Here is a 26163-nt window from a genome sequence, read left to right on the forward strand (position 1 = left end):
CAAAGTGCAAGGGGGGATCTGGGTGTCTGAGAAGTGGAGCTGTGGAAAACAGGTTGTAGAAACTTTTAGAAATGCCTTGTTTGCCTCGGGGGTCCATTTACCTTGGTTAGGAACTTTAACGGTGAGAATAGTTATGGGGGCCACCATGGAGCTTAAATTGCGTATGAAATGGTAGAAGTTATCGAACCCGAGAAAACACTGGATCTGCTTTAAATTCTTGGGGGTAGCCCGGTCTCTAATGGCTGCTATTTTGGCAGAATCCATCTCGATGCAGAGGGAAGAGAGGGTGTAGCCAAGGAATTGAATCTTGGAGATGTGAAATATTTTTTCAGTTTTACATAAAGTTTATTTTGAATGAGCCAGGATAAGACCTCTCTGACATGGAGAACGTGATCATGAGAGTTGTCGGAGAAGATGAGAATATCGTCTAGATAGACCAGGATGTATTTATAAATTATATCCTTGAAGATGTCGTTAATAAAAGATTGGAAAATGGCAGGAGTGTTGACAAGCCCAAAAAGCATTACCAGATATTCATAATGACCATGTGTGGTCATAAACGCCATTTTCCACTCATCCCCATTCCTGATGCAGATCAGATTGTATGCGTCCCGGAGATCCAATTTAGTGAAATTATATAAAATGAACCTTATACGACACAAATGCTAGAGATCCCACAAGGACATGAAGAATAAAGCCAGATGTATTTAGACAAATTTGTGATCATGTATCATAGTCTGAATTCAGTCACAGGTCATGAAGCTGGAGTATCAATATTTCAGCGATTGTCTGTGGGGTTCTTAAAAAGCGTGATACAGGAGCTCCAATGGTGAAAACCAATACTGAGCGCTGAAGTGATGTCAGTGAGGTGGGAGGCAGAAGGTGCGGTGAAGGGTGAGAGGTGCGATTGGCTGATTAGTTAATGCACCGGCTTTTGCGGGAATTGGGAAGAACTGGTGATTATCTGAGGTTGTGACATTCCTACAGGCTTGTATTAGCAGATACTACTCTGAAATTCCATTATAAAACCTGTTCAGTGATCTTGTTTGTCCTTGTCCTTTTTATGTTTTTCTCATCTATATTTTTGTTCAATCACATACAGTACTGTAGGATTGTTATTCAAGGATATTGGGTGGAGTGGTGGCACTGAGGCTAAGGATCTGCGCCTATGGCTGGAAGGTTGTTGGTTCAAATCCCGTGGCTGGCAGAGGAATCCTATTCCGTTGGGCCCCTAAGCAAGGCCCTTAACCCCAACTGTTCCAGGGGGGCTGTATAAATGGCTGACCCTGTGCTCTGACCACAATTTTCTCTATCCCTGTGTGTATGTCTCATGGAGACCAAGCTGGGGTATGCAAAAATACAAATTCATGATGCAAGAAATTGTATATGGCCAATAAAGTGATCTTATTACACCCACAATTGGTCTCTTTTTAGTTTGTGGTCTTATATGTGTAATTAACACATAATCAGGTTCTTTTTTAAGATGAATCAAGATTTTGACTTTTATGTCTCAAATGCCAACAAAGTAGCTTAAACAAGTAGAAAAAACATTTATTCTACTGTTTATTTCCTCATACTGCACATCTCCAAACAAAAATATTTTTAGTTTTGTAGTACTTTACAGTTTTAAGTAATGTATATATCTTTTGTACCAATATAGCATGACAGATGGACTACAGTTGGGCATCTGGAGAAAATTAGACTGAACTGCAGCTTCACTGAAGTCTCTCACAGCATTCCACTTGCCTTAGATACAAGTTACTAGTGCTAATGAAAGGAATGCTAATTTATTTATCTCATGTTACGATTCTAAGCCCCTTAGATTTAGTCACATTGAAACTAGTGTAAAACAATATAAAACACAGGAATTTGAATTAAATAAGGCACAGGTCATACATTTCTATTATCATCTCTTTTGGAGCATTATCAGGAAATGATAAAAGATAATGTTTAAAAAGCTTGTCTTTCATGGTCATTATCGAAACCAGGCACACTCACTTATCATCCCGTGCGACTGTATCTCGTTGTAAAAAACTCTACACACTTACATGTAGGCCTTGTAATTGCTGCCAATTTTCTGGATCCTGATGTCATATTTGGATTCGATATAAGGTTCAGATGTAGCATAGGTTTTTGCCAGTGCAACCACACTGGTTATGTCTTGAAAATCGTACTGGTTTTCAACTTTTATCTGTTAAAGAAAAATATGTAGACATTAGAAACACAATATTGTAAATGTTAAACATTACAAAATTCAACTAATATCCACACTTACAGTATACAGTATTTTGCTCTAAGGCACTTAGGCACTTTATTGAAATGGCTCAGTGTCTCCTGGGGAATTAATGTGTATAGAATTAAAATTGCCTACTACACTTGGAGGCCAAAAATATTTACAGCTGTAAAAGCTGCGCAGTTTTTTTATTATTTGACCTCAGTTTGGAGTCACCAGTTGTTAATCAACATTTCTTGCCACAACAACTCTGACTGTATGGGAAGAATGAGAGCCTCAGGACATACCCGCCTGTCTGAGCCACTGACCATTTGAAACCATGATCTCCTCTTTCCCAGGATTCACTGTTACTCAGCACTCTGAGGAACACCCGTGTGACTCAAACCACACTGACTCAGGTAGCATTCTGGTGGTCTTCTGTGTACCAATGGGGGAACACCTGTTACAGCCATCTAATAGCATTGCCCAGAACAGCACCATTGCTATGTGGGCAATTGGGTTCAAACCGCACTCTGCTTTAGTTTCTTATTTTTGTTTCTTTTCTTTTTTATTGAGAACTCATTCAGTCACTGAAAATTCTATTGCTTGGTGCAGTAAATTGGCTTCAGTTGCTTATAACCAGACTACTTGTAAATGAAGACTGCATGTTTCTTGATACAACAAACATTTTCCCATTTAATTCTCACCCTGGAAGGCCACTCCAGTGAATGGATCTGCATCCAGTTCTCCAGTAATCCAATAACTAGACAATTAAATGTATTGACACCTGAAGTTGGAATAACATCCCAGGGACCACAAGTCCCACTGAGACGTCTTTATGTAGTTATTTATCATTATATAATTTAGTGCATAGTAAGAAATTACAACAGATCATAGCTTGATTGTTAGGTTTAACACACAGTATAAGTACTGGAAGATACTGTAAGTTTAAAACGTTCTGGCTAATTTTTGTTCTGCCTTTTGGGGTAAGGTACGGAGACAGTTTGTACATTACAAACTGGCCGGCAGCCATATCACCCTGCAACTCACAACTGGCAACCCATTGAAGCTAAGCAGGTGTGAGCCTGGTCAGTACCTGGATGGGAGACCTCCTGGGAAAAACTAAGGTTGCTGCTGGAAGAGGTGTTAGGGGGGCCAGCAGGGGGCGCTCACCCTGCGGCTCATGTGGGTCCTAATGCCCCAGTGTAGTGACGGGGACACTATACTGTAAACAGGCGCCGTCCTTCGGATGAGACGTAAAACCGATGTCCTGACTCTCTGTGGTCATTAAAAATCCCAGGGTGTTTCTCGAAAAGAGTAGGGTTGTAACCCCGGCATCCTGGCCAAATTTCCCCATCGGCTGTTATCAATCATGGCCTCCTAACAATCCCCCTCTGTGAATTAGCTTCATTACTCTGCTCTCCTCCCCACTGATAGCTGATGTGTGGTGAGCGTTCTGGCGCACTATGGCTGCCGTCGCATCATCCAGGTGGATGCTGCACATTGGTGGTGGCGGAGGGGAGTCCCCATTACCTGTAAAGCGCTTTGAGTGGAGTGTCCAGAAAAAGCGCTATATAAGTGTAAGCAATTATTATTATTATTATTATTACATTACACCTGTTTGACTGTGATACTGTAGGCATTCTGATGCCTTTTTGTTTGGTTTAAAAATTCACATGAGTTTTCAGATTCATGTTTAATCCATGAACCACCAGCATTTGTATATTTTTGTAAGACTTTTTTACTCAGGGACAACAGTTTTAAAGTAGCTAGAGAGATGATCAGATGACAGTTCCCACAGCTGAATCTCTAAGATCACATCAATGGAAAAAGAACATGTGTTTGTCCTGAGGCAAATGGCAGTAGCCAAAGCCAAAAATATGATAACTTATCTATCCCATAAACTTATATTTAATTTCAAACACAAGGTTGAACCACCTTATAAAAATACTCTAAATATTTTTTCTGCCTAATTGAGTACATACATTAAAGCCTATAATTTAAATATCTGTACTACAAAACCTCTTGATTATCTATACTTAATATCTGTTTGTAGTAATGATATTGCACATAATAATGTTACAATTTTGAATTTCATGGGAAAAGATTTATTCATGATTATTTGTGACTCTAAATGTCAGATTTCTCATCAGTGTTTGAATATACTATATTTTCAAAAAATATCTTGTTTTTAGTTTTGCTAGTAATCAGTTATTCCAAATATCTTGAGTAAATACCAGTCGGTTAGTCATCAGTATAGAATTTATACTATCCTCATACAGTCCTTGTAAGAAATGTTGGTACTCTTATATAGGCGAACAAACATTTTCCTTTTTTTCAGTCATTTTTGTCCTTTCTTCTGCTGCAAGTGTGGGAACTATGATCCCAAAGATGTTATCAGAGCAAACTTCTGCATATCATATCTTTGTATAAGCAAACTTCTAGCCTTTTCACAATGCAATAAAAAGTAACAACCTGTAAATCAAAATAAATGATAAATAATATATTCAAACTGTGCAATAAAAATAAAACCTTTTAATATTCCTAAAAGGAATCCTAGGATAATGCGAAGATTCATGTGCATTTATAACTGCATTTGTTAATACAGTAAAAAATAAAAGAGTACTGTATATACTTTTATTGACTTGGTATTAGGTATAACAATACAGCAGAAATTTTAAATTATTGTAAAATTATTGAATCTTTTTGCTTACAATTCTCAAAAATTCTCCTCCACCAATATAATAAATATTTTGAAGATTAAGCCCTTCAAACACATAACACTTCTGTGATTATCCCAATGCCAAATTAATTAATCTGGCCAGCCAAGAATTTAACTAATTTATTTATTCTTTTGTTATTAAATCTAAAGATTTACTGTGTTGTGTTCACCTCAAGTAGGAAAGACCTGTTACAGATGTTTCACTTAACTTTAAATGGGGCGACTGTATGTCCCCATTGCTCAAAAACACAAACACAAAAAAAAACTTTTAATGTGGAGAAAAGTTACGAACCAGGAATATGCTGTTTATTTTCTTTTTTGCAACTATGTCCACACTTCCATTTTTAAATATGAACCATGCTGCTAAGTGAAAAAGTTGCTTGTTGTCTCCAGATTTTCTGATATTTCACTGTAGGGTCTCCTCCTACAGTTGAATTTTTGATCCAGTTTGTCAAACAATCAGCAAAAGAATTCTCAATCCCCTTTTGAAAGTTGTTTTTTCCAAGCCTTTACTTCTTGGCAAATCTTGAGATATTGAGAAAGGATGTGTTTTGTCCCAGACACTTCAGGACAGTAGTGAAATGAAGAGAATGAGCCTTAACAAGAACATAGGGTTTTTTACAAAGTTTTTTGTGGCAGGGTGATCTTTGAGGGGGAAATTAGAACAACTGTTATAACTGTTAAGGGCCTCTATCATTTATAAATTGACACACTGAGTGATAATGAGTTAATAAATTAGATTACTGGCAATAGGTTAAAACGCATAGCCTCATATGAGTGTGTTTGGTGCATAAAGGGCCTCACAGTGTGAGCTGGGGCATTTGATAGCAGTCTAGGGTGTATTGTAAGGACCTGAAGAACCTCAGAAAGCCTCCTGCAAATTCTATTATTATTATTGCGAGTTTTGTAATGTGTGCAGATCCCTAGAACCAACTTATTTAAGAATGGGGTCTGTGATACTTTGATTCACATACTGTAACAATTGCAAATTACATAGCCACAACCTGATGAGATATTCCTATGCATTTAAAGCACAAAACTACTGCCGAGTAACTTAACCCACTCCAAAATCACTTTAACACAGCTTTTATTTTTTTCTTATTACTATATCGTATGTTGTTACTATATAGTGATGTTTTTTATATCTTTTTTCCCCACTACACTATCAGCATCCATTCTAAAACCTTCCCATTTTTGCAATGCTGAATGTAACTAAAACAGTGCAAAATCACCAATCTTTTAATCATCAGTTAAATTATTACATATTCAGTAGTTTGTGTATGATACACTTTTGTAAAAGCACCTACCAGGTGTTATTATTAGGCTGTAAATATGTTTTAAAGGAAATTTAGAAAGAAAAGCTTTACTGTTTTGACACAAGAATTGTCTTTTTTATATAAATCTCTTGAAACCCCAGAGGTTAGTAGCATTTAATTACTTGCTGAACTAATGTATGATTAATTCCTTTACATTTCACTGAAGAACAATTTTACCTTTCCCATCCCAGAGTGTGCGTGTCCCATCTTTACCACAACTGGATATGTTGGAGCTGTGATCTGAAACAGAAAAACAAAAATTGTTTATACTCCATGGGAATGTTCCCATGTTAATACTTTCTTTAAATGCTCAAGTGGTGGTGGCTACTCATTACTGAAGAATGTTTAAACTGTAGTAATACACTCAAACAAATCACCTGCTCATAAGAAATGTCGGTAATTGGCACACCTTTTAATAAGGGATTACTTTAACCTGTTGTTGAAGTTGCAAATTTAGACTGTGGTCTTGTACAAATGTATTAGTCTATGGGTGGAATTAAGCTAAAATAGTAAAAGTACACATTAATAATTTTAGGAATGAGTCATAAAAGTTGAGCCCACATTTAAAACAAGGCAGAATTTCTTTCTCTATATCTGGTTTCAAGAGAAGCTTTTTTTCCTGCTTACAAAGTGGACTGTACTGGGTGAGCCTAGCAGTTTCCAGCTTCCAAGTAACCTTGTTAACTTTCCAAAACATTGCCAGTGCAAGAATAAGTACTGTACCAAGTGCAGTGCCACAAGCTGTAAAAATATTGACTGCACTTCCATTACACTCCTGTTTGTTTTAAATCGCTTGGTGTTTTACTGAAACCAGCTTACCACCCTTTGGAGCTTAATGTACTTTTTGACCTTTAAATAACGTGAAATGTGAAAAATGCTGGATATGTATTTTGTAACACAAAAGAAACAAAAAAAGATACAGTTAATCTTGTTTTTACACGCACAATATGGCCTCTTTGAAGGAGGAGTCTACAGGACCATACAACAGAGTTATCCCTGGAAGGCTTCCATAGGAGGTGGCCATTTTGGTTCCTACAGTATGTACTGTAGTAATCACCTACTGTAGCCAAAATGGCAACTGACAGTCTAATAATAATAATTAAGCACAGGTGTTGGCTGGGATAATCAAGGTGGAGCTATAAAGTATATCCCCTATATATAGTATATATAATAATGTCTACAAAAACAATGCAATTTCATACTATTCAGTGGTAATGCACACTGAAAAATACACACTGTAAAAATTCAGCAAAATATTGAAAACATAAAAATGCTTTTTCCTATTTCTAATACTATTACTATAGGTACTAGTTGCAATTTAGCCTGATAAAATGTTATTTTTAAAAAGCTTATACTTTAAAAAAAATGTTTGACTGAGCTGTGGCTGTACCTCGTAAGATTTCTTTCATTCTTTCTTTCTTCTTTAGAAGACTGGCGAAATGTTTAATCCCATAAATCCAGCTAATCATCAGATGTACAAGTGGAAAAAACAGTACGTAACCTTTATTTATATAGCTGAATAAATGGCCCAAATATAAATGTTGCTCAAAAGAGCAAAAATGCTTTTATGTACCTCTCCACCTAAGAATGTATTCTTTGGCAGAAAAGAAAACATAAGTAAAGGAGAAACCACAATAAAATTCTGTTCTTTTTATCAATAAACCACGATTCCAGTCAACCTTTGAAAACAAACAGATTCAATATCTGTTGCTCCAAGTGGCAGAGAATGTTGTAGGAAGTAAATAATTTCCCAGCCAAAACCAGGCAATTCCATTCTTTGAAAGCCTGTTCCGAAACACAGGAGTTCTGATGCACTGCCCACTCTGTCTGCCAACTTTCCTGTCATGGATTTTCACATCAAAGTGGTCGGCCTGTCCTAACAAAACCAGTCCTAATTCTGGATACATCTCAACTGAAAAGGAAATTCACTTCTAAGGAAATGCTTTCCATATTAAAGAAAGACAAGCTAGCAAAGTAAAGGTTAGTAAATATTTCATTAGTATTAGCAATTTTTAAATTTCTTATTTTGGGTTTAGTTTTCACAAATGGGCAGTTATTTCAGTGTATAGCGTATTATAGTGTATTATGGAATATAGAATACAGCAGAATTTGCAATATACACAATAAAGACTTTTTTATTATTTGTGTTAGGGTCATATGCCAAAGTTAGGTTCAGTCAATGCCTGAGTTTCCTGATTTTATATCCACCAATAATTGTTTGCTTTCTTCTTAGTAACACTTCAGCTTAAACCTTTTCACACTCTCAGTTCTATATCTTACATTTCAGAACTCTTTTTAAATCTATTTTAAAAACAGTTGTGGAATATTCTCGCTGTTAATTCTTTACATATAAAAGACACTCAAAGACACATGGTCTATTAAAACAAACAGGTAAACACAAATGCAAACTATTGTACTTTTTATCATGACCCAAGTCTTCATAGTTGTCAAGATATCTTTTTTACCTGTACATTACATTATAATAACAGCAACAAATTATTAATTATGTTATTTTTTTGTGTGTTAAAGTTAATTCTGAAATTAATTCAAAATAAAATTAAACTTGGATTGGTTACATCAAAGTAAGAACACTGACAAAAAGACTTCGTTTGAATAGTTCTCATCATATATAAACACAAAAGACAGTGAATATTTATGCAATCAACATATTTTAGGTGTTGATTTTTCTCTGTATTTTTTTATTAAATTCTCTTACTGATAAGTACGTTTCAGCATTCAAGTTTTATTTAAAAGCATTCACACTGAAAAATTGTGTACAGTATGTAGTTCATTGTTTTAAAGCTTGCTGTAAAGTAGCTATTAATGGTTGTTATATATACAGTATACTCCACAAACTGAAAGCAAAAAACAATAAGATAATATCAAAGGAAATGGAAAATGTGTAAATACAAATATTTAACCCTTTATTGTTAAAGGCCTTAATTAATTCAGGTGAACACAATTACCTCAATGAGACACAAAATTAAGTCACCTCTGACTACTGTACAGTATGTGTTTAAATAGTGGTTCTCATGATTTTAGAATTAATATACCTACTGTATCTCTAAGTCCCTCAGTTAGGTACTGAATGTCAACCAAAGAGTCAATCATAACGACCAAGAGACTTTATAAAACAACTCAGGGATATCAAGCTGTATAAAGGAACGGATCAGGAGAAGTACAGTATGTACTGTATGACCATTCAAAAAATCTCAATATCTCCATCAGAATGGAGTGAAAGGCAAGAGAATGGAGTGAAATGAATGTACAGAAAGGCACACAGACATTGTCTAGATCAGGATGTCCCTCTAAACTGAACAGATGGGCAAGGAGGAAACTGGTTAGGGATGCCACTTTGAGGCCAATGGTGACTTTGCTATGGAGTGGCTGAGAAGACAGAAAACAGCCATAGGTCAATAATATAGAAAATGCGCTAAAATAGAACTAAAACAAAATCTGCATGGGGAATGCAACAAAGCACCTATTCAGAAAAGACCAAATTTGACGCAAACCCAACATAGTGTATTACTCAGTCCATGCTGTCAAGCATGGTGATGACAGCATTATGTTATAGTTCTGCTTCTGGTCAGCAAGGATTGGGAAGCTTGTCAAGAAGTGACATATTGTTGTTTGTATTGTTTGAAGAATAAGAAAGTGAATGTCCCTGAGTGACCCAGTTTAAGTCCTGACATGAAATCCAATTACGAGTGTGTGGCAAGAGTTGAAAACTGCTGTGCATAAGCCATTTCCAAGCAACTTGAAATATGCTGAACAAACCTGCCAAGAAGAATGGGCAGAAACTGCACCCGACCGGTGTACAAAGATGGTGGAGACTGCAACTCCCATTGCTGACATAACTGCTTTCTTCAAAATACTGAGCTCACAGATCTGAATACGTATGCAATTAACTTAAATCAATTACATTTATTTTCTTTAGTTTTTACGAACATTAACTGTATCTTATTCTACCGTCTGTAGTCTTCAGTTTGAGCATTCAGGTTTTGAATAAAATATTACTTTTAAAATACAAAGGTGGGGGGTATCATAGTTTGCATTTCCCAGCAGGGTTTAACTATTCAGAAGGCTTAAGTACTGTATGTGCCTAGCTGTGTGTTTGCTAACAGTCAAGTGAAAACAGGGCAAAACACAGGTGATCAAAGAGTGTTCTGAATTATTTACTCTGGTTAATTAAATACATGGTAAATCATTAAAGACCACCATATTAATTAACTTTTAACAGTGACTGGCCATTCCTAGGCAACCTAGGAGGTTGTTAGGCATCCTCCATTGGTATGAATCATAAAATACAGGATAGGAACTAGAGAGGACAGAGAGAAGACAAGGAAAGAAGGAAGCTAAACAGCGTGAAAGCTCCTTTTTTAATCTCAACAGGAATCAGGTTTTTGCTAGTTAGTAGGAGCTTCATTATAAAATAGCTTGCTGTCTTACTTTTTTCATAAGACATAGTTGCAATTGAGTTTAATTTCTACTGTAGTGCCTAAGAACTGTTTTTAGAATTTGATCTCAGCACAGTAAACAAAAGCTTCTTCCAACTGGTTAGGGAAACTTTTGGCACTTATTGTAAGTGTGTATTGCAGGAAGGTTTGGATCCCACACTAAATAACCTCTGGGCAGAACTGACAGAGAATATTGTGGCAAATACTCGCAGAGAAGACTTTGTGAAGATGCTATACTGTAAAAACTGATAAACTTCATTATTCTTGATCACACATTAAAGGTGCAATACACAACAATAAAAAGACAAAGAACTGAATAATAATATTGTGAACTTGTGAAAATCAATATCTTTTTTTATGTACTGTACATGTGAATTTGTTAAGATTTTATTATAATAATTAGATATTATACAGAAAATCATTAATTTATTAACCGGTATAACAGTAATAGGGAAGGAATACCTCACTGTGCATAAACTTCTCTTTTATTTTTTTCCAGTAATTTGTATTATATACTGTACAGTGCTATGAGAAAATCAGCCTCATGATCCCTTTAACAAACTGAATCTATCAGACCCTATCAGACGTGCAGATGTGTAGTCATACAGGGATGAAACAAGAGCATCATTCACACAAGTCAGCATGACTCAATTATACTGCTCACTGCACCTCGTAAGATGGAAGTGTGAAATTCCTACTGTCTCAGGCAATATGGGACTAAAGCAGCTGTCAAACTGCTGCACATACAGAGGGTATTTAAATAAGTGTATGAACTTGTAGATGGTATTTTTATAACCATCAAAATGTTTCCAGGTTTCTCAAATACCATAGATCTAATACTGTATGTACTGTATTTAATCGATCTAATATGTACTGTATTTCAAACTGTGTATTCGTTTTAAATAGCATTTTATTACAGTATCTAAGAACAATGCCAAAAGCAAGTGTACTTTTCTAAAATTTTTCCACAGTACACATCTATAATTCTGTAGGTAAACTGTATGTCAGGCCCTATGCAGACGACACGATCCGGTTGGTGAAGACACAGTAGGAAGAAAATCATGCAGGAGAAGGGTATGGAGACAGGGGGGCATGTCCAAGATGAGCAGGTGTCCGGGGGAAGTGAGTCCGAGGCGAACAATCAAAGACGAAATCCAAAACTGAGAATCCAACAGTAGAGTAGTCCAATGCCAGACGATCAATCCGAAGGAATTAAAAACCAGGAGCCGGGTCGGGACCGGCGGGAGGAATCAGGAATGAATTGTTAAAACCATAACGGAGCCAGACGCAGCAGGACCCCGGGTTCTCACGAAACGGGATTCAATGAGCTTTTAAGGGGGAACGGAAATCAGAAACAGGTGCAGGTAATGGGGCAGAACAAGGAAGGGCTGGAGCGCCCTTAAGAGGAGAAGTAGCAATCGTGACAGTGTATTTGTATAAAGTGCCAAGGCTATTTACATGTATAGAACCGATTTACTATGGATTTTGTCTTAATCTTGCATGATTGTTTTTTAGATTTAAATTAATTTATATATACTGTATATATAGCAGGTACTGTAGACATGATCTACTGTATAGAACAAAGTGTATCCCAACCACAAAGACCTGGAATTCATTTCGAAACACTGTATATTGTGTAATTCACCCTGAGGAAACATTGCCTGAAATTAATTTTCAATTTTGTCTATTATATTCTCACCATCTGACCACATATTGTTGCAAAAGCCTTACTTATTAAGTCTATGAAATAAGTAACGGTTTTTAGATATGAATTAACTGTGGTTTCAACACAGACTACAAAAATGATAAAAGTGCATTCTCCATTTCAAGGATTTTGGAAAAATAACTTGAGAAGATCAGTATCTGTTTTTATCAGTTTGAGTTAATTTAAATTATAATTCTTTTTATAATAAATTACAAAAACAATGTTTATAATACGAGGTATACACAGTATATATATATTTCCAATAGCAGGTAAACTCTAATACCCTTTGAAGAACTTTGTTTAACTTTTCCTGGAAGAATGTTGTTACGCAAGACACACTTACTGTATGGCACCCACAGTGTCTGCTCTCTGCAGAGGAATTTCTCAGTACATTAAACCAGTTAGGCTGTTTTGGATTATTCAGTACACAAGTGTTTTATTCATTGAAGATCAACTACTCGCATGACCATAATGTTGAAAAGATAAAAGACATATTTAAAAAAGAAGGGACTTTAAGAAGTCAGTTTTAAAGACTCTGTATAAATTTCAGTATTGTTTCAGTTAAGGGAGTGTATTTCTTTTCCTATCAATGTAATTTTGTACAATTCAATCAGTTGTTTTTGTGTTGCCTACTTTTATGTATTTGCATTTGAAAACTAATGAGTGATAAGTAATCATTAGCTTGTGAAAAATATTTTTTGAGTGTTTTGATTCATTTTGATTTATTTTCATCAATAGAATTCATTTAGTTAAATATTAAGATTCAATCACTTTAAGTATTTACAGTTGATGCTATTACAGACTATATCTTAGGACTGGTTTACTGTAGGTAACCTGAATGATCTGTTTTGTTTTCCTAGAAGTGGTTTTATTTCACTGATAAACAGCAGGAAGTAGAAATTTGTCATGTGTACAGAGTGCCTAGAGCACTGCTGTGAGATCACATTACACTGACAAATACACAAGCCATCTGAGAAGATGCTATTCATCTGCATTCTGAAAAGCATGGTGTTGACCATTTTAGGAATTACTGTAAATGGTATAATCATATCATGTATGCTTGATCCATACAATGAAAGTTATCGCCAAAGGACACTACATCTATGAAACAGAACTGTTTCTTCATTGCCTTCATTGCCTTTCTAACCAATGTGATTCATACTATTATCCATGGAAATTAATTAAAAAGTACCAACATATTGTCATATTAATTTATACCAGTAAGTTAGTATCTATTGCATACATTCCACGGCTAAGAGAAAAATGCTGACTATGCCAATAATCTATGATAGCATAAATGGATGGAACTTTTTGGAGTCTGGAATTTTTGGCTTTTTGGCTTTCTGTTTTCTTTTGAAACAGAGAGAGAGTAAAATACAGTATTTGTTTAAAACACATGAGACAAAATAAAGTTGAAATTATTTACAGAGATCAGCAACGCTAGATCAAGTACATTTCATTTTTTAAAGAAGTACATTTAAGTTTTTAAAGTTAAGGGTGTCTTGGCATAGTTGGCATACTGTAGATGAACAGAAAATAAAATGAAAAAGTAAAGGTAAATGTGAGGACCAAATCTGTGGAGGAAAGTTCCTGAGTCCCATTTTAAGGTATAATATAGTAATAATATAGTAATAATAGCGATTTAAAATTCAAACAAGGCATATCTGAGGCAAATGTAACAGGCTGTAACTGAAATGCATTATTATTAGGTGTATACACTGCAAAATAAATACTTCATAAGGTTTAGAATTAGCAATAATAAAACCTTAATAAAAAAATATAATTTTTCAGAATGATATGGAGAAAACATTAATAGATGTACAAAAAGAAAAAAAAAGTTATCTACATTGCTTTCCTATTCAATTAAATGGTTTAATTATGACAGGAAGATGCCAATTAAATGCATTTAACACATATGCAGGCAATGTTAAGAAACAAACTTTTTTGATGGTTGCAATTATATAATGCCCAAACAAAAACAAAATAGTCTCTCATTACTGACTTCTCAGAATGCATTGAACTGCATTATAAAATTAAGACCTTTTGTACCATTTCATATGTAATAACTGTAGCAGGCTTAAGGATATGCGGTTAAATTTATTTTAAAATTTATGAGGCGGAGGAGTGGCACTGTGGCTAAGGATCTGCGCCTGTGGCTGGAAGGTTGCCAGTTCAAATCCCACAGCCAGCAGAGGAATCCTACTTCACTGGGCCCTGAGCAAGGCCCTTAACCCCAACTGCTCCAGCGGCGCTGTACATTGGCTGACCCTGCACTCTGACCCCAAGCTTCTGTCCCTGTCTGTATGCCTGTGTGTCCCATGGAGAACAAGCTGGGGTATGTGAAACGATGAATTCCTAATGCAAGAAATTGTATATGGCTAATAAAGTTCTCTTGTAAATTTTCTAGTAGCAATATCATTCTATTAATTGGTTTGGGACAGGGGGACAATGTGAAAGACAGATGTTTTCTGACCAAATTATGCACTTAAAGTTAAAAATTGGTATTTGAAGAGGATTGGACACTGTCAGACAGAATATTAACACATTGTCAACTTCATGCACTGCTGTTCCCCTATGAGAAAACATGAAATATTTTCTACGAAGTGCAATATGTTCAATATCACCTCCCTTGCAACCACATCTTTTGTCTTCTTTAATTCTTCAATAACTTACAGTATATGACTGGCAGCAAAAACAAGTATCATGGACAAACTGATGACCATGAAGCTATGAAGTATTAAAATATGTGACAGAATTCAAACCATTAACCTCTAGAGTTAATGTTCCTAAGTGGTAAGCATGTCAAATTTCAATGTTGGATTAAAAAAAAGGTAAAAAATATTAAAACAACCAATATATATTTTACGTCAGTACCATGCAAATGTGCTATACATCACACATATAAAAATAGATGCATATACTGTATGTAGTATATAAAAAAGACATGTTTAAAGGAATGCAGGATACCATGCTGCTGAGAACTATTTGAAACTGTTTGAACCACAACCCATATGAGTCAAAATCTGTACTTGAAAAAGTACCTCCAAGTTCAAATCAGCGAGGCGTTTTTGGCAAATGCATTATCTACCATAATTTCAGCCACATAAGTTAATTTATAACAAAATAAACACCCCCTGAATCCAAACTAGGATAATAGCTTAATTGGAGAGAAAACTAATTTCACTCAAACTATATTACTATTTACAACAGACATAAATACTTAAAACACCTTGTCTCAATACCAAAAATGTGTCAACGAATCCAAAGACATGATATACAAAGCCAAAACTACAGACTGCATAGAAAGGAGAACTTTGTAGACAATCTGTGGTCTGTTAGACATTAGGTTTAGATGGACATGGTATTTAGAAACAAAATATTTGATTTTAACCACGTTGTCATCCTCTATGAACAATATGCGAAAATGAAGTTGGTAGAATCCTGTCTGTTAAAAAACCTATGACCTTATGAAATTATTAGTGAGAGTCAATCACTTTGTAAAATGACAAGATGAGAAGTATGTAAACTAATAATTACACAGCACAATCTGTCCTTAAAACCCACATTATTGTATACAGAAAGCACTTAATCATTGACTTGTTTTGTCTATTATTCACAATCACAATAAAAAATAACAAAAGATTAACTTGGCTATAGATATATCAAACTACTTTACAAGCTGTATTACCAAAAGAGAGTGATTCTGATTTTCAATAAAGCCTTAGCTACAAAAACACCAACAGCTTGCAGGGTGTTTTCCTTTGTCAGTATCTAATGTGTTTTTCATTTAAAAATGCTAATGCTGAGATTAACAAATATAACTTTTCATTAGTCAATTTGTCAGCTTAAACCACAAGCAGATGGCTGGGTCCCTTGTTTGCTGGAAATCTGGCTGGCATCACTAGTTTGTTTACACCCCAATTTATTTTGTGATCAACACCCACTCATCCTGTTATAACATGAAATTATTTAGAAAGTTTTTAAAGCCTGAAAGCCAAAGAAAACAATGCCTCCTGTACGTGACAACCAATGCAAAAATGTAATCTCACTTGGCAAGGAACACTTTGCTTCTTTAACAAGAAACTTGCAGCATGTACTTCTTACTAAACACAAGTACTGAAGATCCAAAGACTTTGATCAATATATTTAATCTATTTACCTCAGAAAGATTCGACATTTTTTAGAGACCATATGTGTGGAGAAATGGGCACTGATTTACATATGATTTATTGCAGTTTGGAAATACTGTATGTGGGAATCTGTGTTGGCCTATATACTACATTAGGTATTTTTCTGCCTCAATCCTGAGACCTTCTGTTACTCTCTGATGAATATTATCAAGTTTTGCCAAGCAGGTTTTCTTAGCAGGGTTGACTACAGCAAAGAAGACTACTTTTGAGGAGTTAGACAGAGGTGGATATTTCCTTATTTTTGGTCAAGATATTTTAATGATATATTTTGCTTCAAGGAAGGTCCACAGCTCAGCTCCACTCAGCCTCTGTTATGACATTTGACAGCTCAGACGACATGATATTTTGTGTTCTTTGTCTAAGGATGCGTCTCACTCCATTTTTCTTTTTCTTTCAACATAATGTACATTATGTATTATGGGAAGAATTTGGTCCATTTGGTTCTGTAATTGCTTCTGTATTTTCCCACTGTGGGATTTGGGTTTAAAAAAAATAAAAACATGTTCAAAAAGAAAAGAATTTATCTAACCACCAAAACCTTACAGATTTTTGATTATACAAGAAACTGAAACCTGTGATTAAATTATATACTAAGCTTTAAAACAAATTTATCTACTGTTCACTAATTACTATAACAATTTTACAGAATTATAAGGAGAGTGACCATTCCTTTTTAGTAGTGGGCATAGTGACATTTTACTAAAGAGACATTACATGATAGGTAAGTCTTTATGCTGCATAATACATGGCCTTAATAGGCCTGATCAACAAAGGGTCTGCTAGTATATGGGTTGCCAGACATTGCAAGATATACTGTATATCTGCGATGCATGCTTCATGCCAAGTCACATGTGTTTATCTATTGTAGATGCAACACACCATCCCAACTCATCCCACAAATGTTTAATTAGTCTGCTGAGGAGGGTGTCCAAGGCATAATTGCCACATTCTCTTCTCATGAGAAAGCTGTTTTTATATGAGCAACAAGAGGATGTGCATTGTCCTGCTGGAATGTTGTTGAGGCAGGATGACTCCACAGGACAGGCATCAAGTGCTGTCCAAGGACTTGGTCTGAACACTCCAGCCAGTCAGCAACAGTGTGATGACTTAATCTAGCCTCCTACATACCGATGGCGTGAAATCATTGGTCTCTTGATAAGGAAGGCATATTGGTTCCTTTCTGTGTTTTTCTTTCTTGATTTTCACCAGGCTTGACTTTCAACATGCTAAATCACCTCATCATCTGTGTCTAATCCACTCTCTCACTAATGAGGTGATTTACTGCTTATGCAACAGTCAAAGTTAATTGAGTGTATCACGGTCAGTCATGAATGATCAATTAATCAAAATGATGTCAAAACCATTTAGTCGATTTCCATAGCCAGTATTCTTCATTTTCAAAGTACTTTGTATTTGCAACTAATTTATGGATGTAAAGAAGAAGAGCTTTGTGTTAAAATATCACATTCCATAACCACATGGATATATATTAAATCAATTCCTTGCTATCACAGAATAACAAAAGAATAATCACAAAAATCCACCTGTTCCATTAAAATTAAGTGATGTTATAATATTTTTAAAGTTACCTTTGAATATGGATTATGTTAAAAAGCAAGGAGGAATACATCATTCCCAACACTGAGGGGTACTATTGTTAATACAGACATCATATTCATTCAGTTGTTCTTTCTAGTAATAACCACTTTAGCTCATATTCACCAGTAACAAATCTGTGCCGCAAAAATATTTTTATTTTAACTGAAACTCTTTTCCACATTTAACCTACTATTCTCAAAATGTCAGAATACAAGCTTCTCAAAATCTTACAAAAAACATGGAAAGGGATAACATTCTGTACCTCATTAAGAACAAGAGAAATAAAATTTAATACCTCAGTGGCTAGACCATTAACTCTACCACTTCAACATGAAAGCAGAAATTCCACAGGCTAAACCAAATTACAGAGCCAAATGGTGAGTTTAACAAGAAGAAAACCCACCAGGTTTAAAAGCAAAAACTGGATCAGTCTGTATTCTCTGAAAGAAAAAAACAGGTGCTAATTAGTCCCTGGCAGGCTGAACATTTTCCTTATTTTCTCACAGACTCTCTTAATGAGAAACTCAGAGTGCAGTGAACATGCGTCTCTACAGTAAGCAGCTGATACAGCTCTTTTTTCTGTTTAAGAAACTAGAGCTACCCTGAAATTGACCATATCCCTGCTCCTATCATTCGCAGTTGAGATTTAAATTCAGAATGTCTCAGAGAGAGTGTAGAGCTGACATCCCCCATGACCAACCACTTATCTGAAAGTTGTGAATGGCTGTTAAATCCACCTTTTATTTCCTGCCATGGTGTGGATTCTTATATATCTGATATGAATTCTGCTCTTCTCACTACGTTTTAGAAATATCTAGAACACATTCTCTTTCACTTTCAGTATATACTGTACCTTTAAATGCATTTTCTTATAAATTAACCATCTACAGTACTAAATGATAGTCACCCATCTTACATAAAATAAATACTAAGAATGTGTGTCTACATGAACTATTCTTAGAGAATCTATTTTTTAACATGTTGCAGTGATATAATCCAACTGAGATTAACTCAATAATGGGTAATGTTTTGCTGGTTCCTTTTACTGTCACAGATCTATGACCTTCAGTGTGAGTTTAGATTCCTGGCATCTTAGAAATTGACTGTTCTGGAGGCACTGTTACTGTAAGTAGACATTGTGATATTATTGTCAACAAGTGTCAACAATCCATAAAGGGGTACTTTACAGTAAAGCGCACACAATTATGCATACTTGAACTTTATTTGATACTTACAGGTTATTTACAGCACAAAATTGTAAAAACATTAGAATCTTAACGTACAGGTAATTACTTGGAAAACAAGGAATGTGTGTTCTCTATATTAGAAAAAACAGAATCATGTAAACAGTAACCTGCTTCCATTAAAGCACCTACTGTACATTTCATTCCATAATACATGTGAAGGAGGCATACATTGCATCTTATGGAGGTAACCCATTTCACCATGCAGTAAGTTAACTGTATTGTCACTAGAATGATACCTTATAACACTGGACTTAATTTTCCAACCAACACCTTGTTGTATTTGAGCAATTTGCACATAAAGTCATAAGTGCAGGGAACATATATTGATGACTCAATGTGGATAGTACAAGTCTTGCAGCAATTTGTGAGGTGCAAAATTAAATGCAGCTTTGTTTGTCCAAATAGTTGGGATAATTAGAGGCACTTGAACTCTTTGTTCTTTTGTATAGCTTTGTGAAAGAGTAATAAGTCAGGCACATTAGGTTAAATATTAACAATGACATAACACACACTAAGAATACACAACATGAAAAACAACATACAAGGTATTCTCTTTATGAACAAGGTGTCTCAGAGGCCTGCGTACTGACCATACAGTAGAACCCCAGACTGCTACCACATAATCAAAGATCCTCTATAAAACCTGCACAGGGCAACAAGAAAGATAAACCTGCCTTCTAAACTAAACAGAAAATGACCTACTGTAAAATATGGATGTTACAAAGTAAATGGGAAACCTATTTCCCTATTATAAAAATGCATCCACTAACCAGGAGACGATGCTTTTAACCTAGGGATATTTTGTACAAGAAATCAGAGTTTCCTCAAAAAAACAACAGAATGGCAAGCTCTCTTAACAAGGTTCAAATTCTTATCTTGAATTGGTTTTAAAGAACAGATCAGAACAAGGACCCCCTGCCTGGCACTGTCTCTTCTCTCATATATTTCTGTCTGTCACATATCCTTTCTTCACTCTGTCCGTCTCTCTGCCTACCTGCCTTTTTTAGCCTCTATTCCTCTACTGTTGATGATTCTTAACCATTTAACCTGAACTTAATTAACCAAGATAAACCACACGATTCCTTTGATCAATGTTTCTCACAGTCCTCCAACACTCAGAAAGCACCTCAGTTCCTTTCTTGCTTTAAAGCTCCCAAGAACTGCAAATGTTGACACAAGCTAGATGTTGACTACCCACATTTAGCTGTAACAATATTTACCTGTGGATACTACAGTTATATTTATAAAGTTAATGGAGTTATTAAAATAAAAGTTAATTGGCCAAACCATTTTTGATTAGGACAATATTCTGTGATGAGCTGTTTCTTTAAAAGAGCTTATGACCTGCTCCAGGCATAAAAACCATAGTAAAACAGATGTTATTACTTCAATCAGTGCCATTGTTTATAAGAAGATTTGTGTAAGTGTTTTTGAAAATGTAAGTTGGGTTACCATTTTGGTTGAAGCAGGTTTGTCAGAAATTTTATGGGTTTTCTGTCCCATCATATGTGAATGGCTGTCTGGTCTTTGAACACAAGCAATTTTACTGTGGGAAGCCTTAAAAATCCTTACAATTACTTACAGTACTAGAGGTGCATCCACTGCTTGGGGTTCTGATGAGACAATATACAGTATGAAAGTGCCTGCAACCTCATAAATACAAGAGACAATCCAGCATGGATATGAAAATATGACAATTTTGAAAATAAAGTTTCAAAGTTTCACATTTCCCAGCAATATGAGTTAGCAAATATGAAGAAAACCAGCACAGGCTTTCCAGTATAAGGATTTTTCTGAGGACAGGCAACACTGACAGTGCAGCAAAGAGAATGTTTATATGCCTCAGCCTTGGCAACTCTGCCCTTTGTGTCCTGAAATGAAGGAGAAATTCAGTGCCAAGTTTCTGCACTCAGTTGAAACTGCAGATAGGAGTCTTAAACTGACAAAGAAAGGATTTACAGGCCAGTCATGTCCATTTTTGAATCAGAGACTTTCATCAGACAAAACTGCTACAGTACTGCATTACTTAAGGGTTAGGAAGCAATATTAGGTACAGTTCTTTCTCAGGGAGCTCACTGCACGTATTATATGAAATAATGCTACTATACTAATGATGTTTATAACACACTCTCAGATCCAATGTAAGACTCCAATGTTCTGTTTCGTAGACATTTTTATTATAGACCTTATTAACATAATAGATTTATTAACAGACATTTTCCATCATGTCACCATTTTTCGAATAACCATTTATACCATAAACTGTATACAGTATATATCTTCACTTGGAACTTCATTCTAAAGGTTATATTAACAAAGTCTCACTTTTCCCAGGCATAAAGTAAATGCTTTTAGAATCTTTCATGTAACATAACTCCGGGAAGCCTCCTACAGTAAAAGCTTATGAAACTAGTACCTCTCAAAATCATGTGGCAAAGTTAGTCTCCACCTTTACGATCAACTAACAAAAATTAAACTTTGCTGATGACAAATTAACTTAAGTATCTATTCTTTTTTCATTAAGGGTTACTCTGAAAAATGTCAGATGTTGTTAAACTATTCTTATACCTAACATCTGAGATCTTCCAATTGTGGTAACTATTAAAGTGTATGGCATTATCAAAACAAAACTATATAATTCTCATTTCAGAAACTTTGAATCAGATTCATCTCTTGTTTTTCACACTTATTTCTTGCTGATATAGTTAACCTGAAACAGACAGTTAATAGTTAGTACTGAGTACAGAAAAGTGAAAAAATAAAAAGGTCTATAGTAATAAAAACTGTTATTATATCAGTGTTTTTTTCTTTCTTGTTTTTCCAGCACAACAACAAGTAAATATAGTAAGACACACACTCCCTTCTTTACTTTTATTTGAGTCACAGATTACACATAGTCTTGTTTTAAACCCAAATTACATTATTCCATCTGGTGCCCTTTGAAACTAACACATCTTTACACAAGTGCAAAGGTCTCTGTAGTATGTATATTAAAAATGTATGCACAGAAGATAAAACTATTACTCTGATTTTTGTGAAATTCTATAAATATGTTATCACATATAAAGAATAAAGAATATATAATAAAGAATCACCAATCAAATACAATTAAGGATAAAGGTAATTTCAAAATATTTCTCATCTGTTCTTCTGAAAATTATTTGTATGAAATATAATCTGCCAACTACTGTATGAGGTCACATCACCAGAATGGTTGTAAGAGAGAAAGGTTCCTAAGTCTCCCCATTAACAGATAATTACAAACAAATTGGGACTTCTGCCACATTCCTCATGGGGATAAACCCAAGAAAGTTAATTTAAAGTAGCTTATGGAGACTAACTATCTCTTTTGCGGAAGGAAACTGGATGACGTGAATATGGATACAACATGCTAGCTCCACACAGACAGACACTGGAGACAGGGTTAAACCTCAGGTTAAAAATTGTGAGTTGTGAGGAAATGGTGCTAAAAACCATGGCACCTCATACCATGGTCAAGTTCAAAATATATGCAACAGCAAAAGTATCATATTTAATATGTTCATATTTAATTCAGTATAAAATGCTTTAAACATAGTACCACCCCTGAGCATTGACAATGTTAAGCTACATTTTAAGGACAATTATTTCTACCAAAATACTTTAAACATGTTATAACTGTTTTATGTTGTGTGGAAATATTACAGTGTTTAAAAGTTCACCATTATGAGCCTACATTTAATATGCAGAAGCCAATTTGAAAACCAAAGATAGAACACTGTAAGCTATAAAAATTTAAATGAAAATACATAAATCCGGTAGCTGACAGCCAGTTGTATGATGTCTATTGATATTGTTGGCTTTTTCTAGCCAAAGGTTTTCACAGCTGATAGTACAATCAATGCTGCTCAAATAAAATACAATTTTAGCCCTCTCAACTTATACGTGCAGGTATGTCGTCTTTAACTTTTTTTAATCAACAAAACTGAATTGGATAGGCATTTTCAATCGCAACTATTGGTTAATGTTATAATAAAAATAAAATAAATAGTATTCTTCCAGCTATGTTACTATGACGTGTGAAATATAAAAACAACGAAAACATACAAAATTAGTCAACTAGAGCTATGTTAAATGAAAGTCACTGAAGAAACATAATCAAAGTTACAACTTGACATTCATTTTTGCTTACAGATCTTAACAAATTTTAACATTAGCTCAACATGTCTAGGTTTAAGAAAGGAGTAGTTTTTAATTCTTTTTAGTATGAAATGTCACATTCACAGACTGTAAGTAAAACAATCTTCTAGATCATAGGACAGTATAATAAATGTCATTGAATGAGAAAAAAAGGATTTCACAGTGCCATTTAATGAATCCCTCCCCATCTCCCTTATCTTTAATCAGTTGTTTCCAGATGTCTTACACACAAACCTTTACACAGGATGCTGCACTGGAGACAATATGCAATACACTCACAAAACAAGAATTCTTTTGCTGAGGCCAAGTAATAGCACACTGAAACGGATTTGCTAGAGAAGAATCTTTCTTAGTCGAGAATGAAGAGGATTATAAAGGCACTTGAAACTAGTATTCTATAATGAAATGAACTGACAAAGTCACTCCAGTGGATTAATTTGATGCTTAGCAATGAAACAAGAACCCAAAGGCACAAACTGAAAGTACAAGGGATTGTATTTAAAAGTGAGAAAAGCATTCCTTTGTACAGAGAGGTGTAGAACAAGACTCAACAATACTGCTGAACCAATTTCCCTGGAATCCTTTAAGAAATCCTTAGACCACTACAGTACTAACAGCCAAGCAAGACAGGCAGTGTTAAATGACCTTTTCTCCTTTGAAGCCTTTCTTATGTTCTAACAGTAAATAATTGGAAGATGAAATTAGATGATTATGTATAGCTATCAGATAAATCCATATGTGAAATTATTAAAAAGGACAATACTCCAATAATAAGCATTTACAGTAGGATCTTGACATCTCCAGATTCAACATCTGCAGATTTTCTTATTGGCGATTTCTTCTGGCCGACGAGGTCTTGTATAGAAGAAGAGCAGAGTGGGATGAAACTGAGTCGAAGGTTGTTAACTGCATATTCCAAATTAGCGGCACAACAGACTAGGATCGTGACACGAATCAATCAGGTGAGTGAATCTCTCCCTGCCACCTGCCCAAGTACCCACTACCTCAGTGTGCTCTTGTTTTATGCTCCAGTACAACATGGAGCACCTGATCTGTTTCTCAGTTATTAAGCCTAATTAAACTTCATTATGAGAGCTGATGAGTGAGACTCCAAGGTAGTGCCTGAATGTGAGAATGTGACATGCTGGGTTTGAGCCAATGCAGTGAGGCACAAACTAGGGTGGGAGCGGCGAGGGCACAAGCCCTAGAACTTGAATCCGTCACAATAACAAAAGGACAGACAATGAAATATGGGCTATTTTGAAGTCGCAATTGCGAGATATAAAGTTGTAATTCTGAGTTTTTAAGTCGCTATTCTGAGATACAAAGTCGCAATTACGAGATATCATAGCGCGTTTTTTTCTACTCCCTGGCGGAAATGGGCTTCCATAGCCTACAGATTCCCATAAGGTATAAAAAGTAATATAAAAATTATACATTTTGAATAGATGTTTCACAACAGCAGTACATTGATATGAACAAATTAATTTTTATATCAAAATATTTGTAATAATAAAACACTCCACACATCCACATTTTGAGGAGTTAAATATTTTATTCAGACAATTTTTAATATAAAATAAGTTACGTGTTCTATTATGCCATACTGTATAGTGGAAGCTGAATTGCAGTGATCCTTGGAGGAAAGCACTGATTAGATCCCTTGATCAATTAAGTATTTGTAAAAAGAATAGCAAGGTAGGCCAATTCATTTCATTGCAATAGTATTACTTCTTATCGTCTTTCTCTGATACATCTCCCTTAACACTTACAAATCTTTTTAAATGGGAGTGGACCACAAATTCACCTTACAATCAAATGATTGATTTAACTCTGAGTATCTTTCCACAAACAGAATACATATTTATGAAAAATACCTTGTTAAGAACTTCTTTTTGAGTGAATCCTATGACATTAACACTGATGAATAACATTATATAACAAATTATATAAAGTATAATTTGTATATGGCTTATAAATATAATACATAATAAAGCTATTGGTGAATGCTGAAGTGCTTGTGTTTCATTCTCCCCATTACTATTTAACAGGTTATCATTTGAAGTGGATGAATGGAATTTCCTCTGAGTCACTGTGTACTCCCTTTTGTCATTATACAGCAATGCAACTTTAGATGTATGAAACAGTTCTAGAGCCTTTAGGGACTAGGCAATACACAAAACCTATTTTTGCATCAAGTTTCTTTAGCAGAATATTTTCCATACATACATATACAGTAAAAATATGGCTTCAACATTCTCAAAATACAGCTTATAAAACTATTCTTTTAGCACCTCTTCCTATTGATTTAAAGTCTACACTTTGATTTCCTATTGTATTATGCAGATTAAATCTTTTTATTTGTAATACAATTTGAAGGGAGGTGTTTGTATTCTTTCATAAGAACAGATTACATGAATACATGCATATAAAATGTATAAAATGTTTATTTAAAATCACATATGAAATAAGGTTTATAAGAATATAATTCTGTAATTGTAGACATAGATTTAAAAAAAAGTACAGAAGCCGTGAT

At 34.9% G+C, this 26163-nt stretch overlaps 1 protein-coding gene across 2 annotated transcripts in view; it reads right to left on the reverse strand.

Annotated features, from left to right (window-relative positions):
- syn3 (synapsin III) overlaps window positions 1–26163 on the reverse strand; it is a 176607-nt gene that overhangs the window by 20865 nt on the left and 129579 nt on the right. For both annotated transcript variants that reach the window (XM_088644758.1, XM_088644757.1), the window contains exons 7-8: window positions 6428–6490; window positions 2049–2191 (exon numbers count right to left, since the gene is read on the reverse strand). In XM_088644758.1, coding sequence (XP_088500884.1) covers window positions 2049–2191; window positions 6428–6490 — 206 coding nt within the window. The remainder of the gene's footprint in view (window positions 1–2048; window positions 2192–6427; window positions 6491–26163) is intronic.

Source organism: Lepisosteus platostomus, chromosome 9 (genome assembly GCF_059453375.1).
Source record: "Lepisosteus platostomus isolate fLepPlt1 chromosome 9, fLepPlt1.hap1, whole genome shotgun sequence".
Taxonomy (NCBI): domain Eukaryota; kingdom Metazoa; phylum Chordata; class Actinopteri; order Semionotiformes; family Lepisosteidae; genus Lepisosteus; species Lepisosteus platostomus.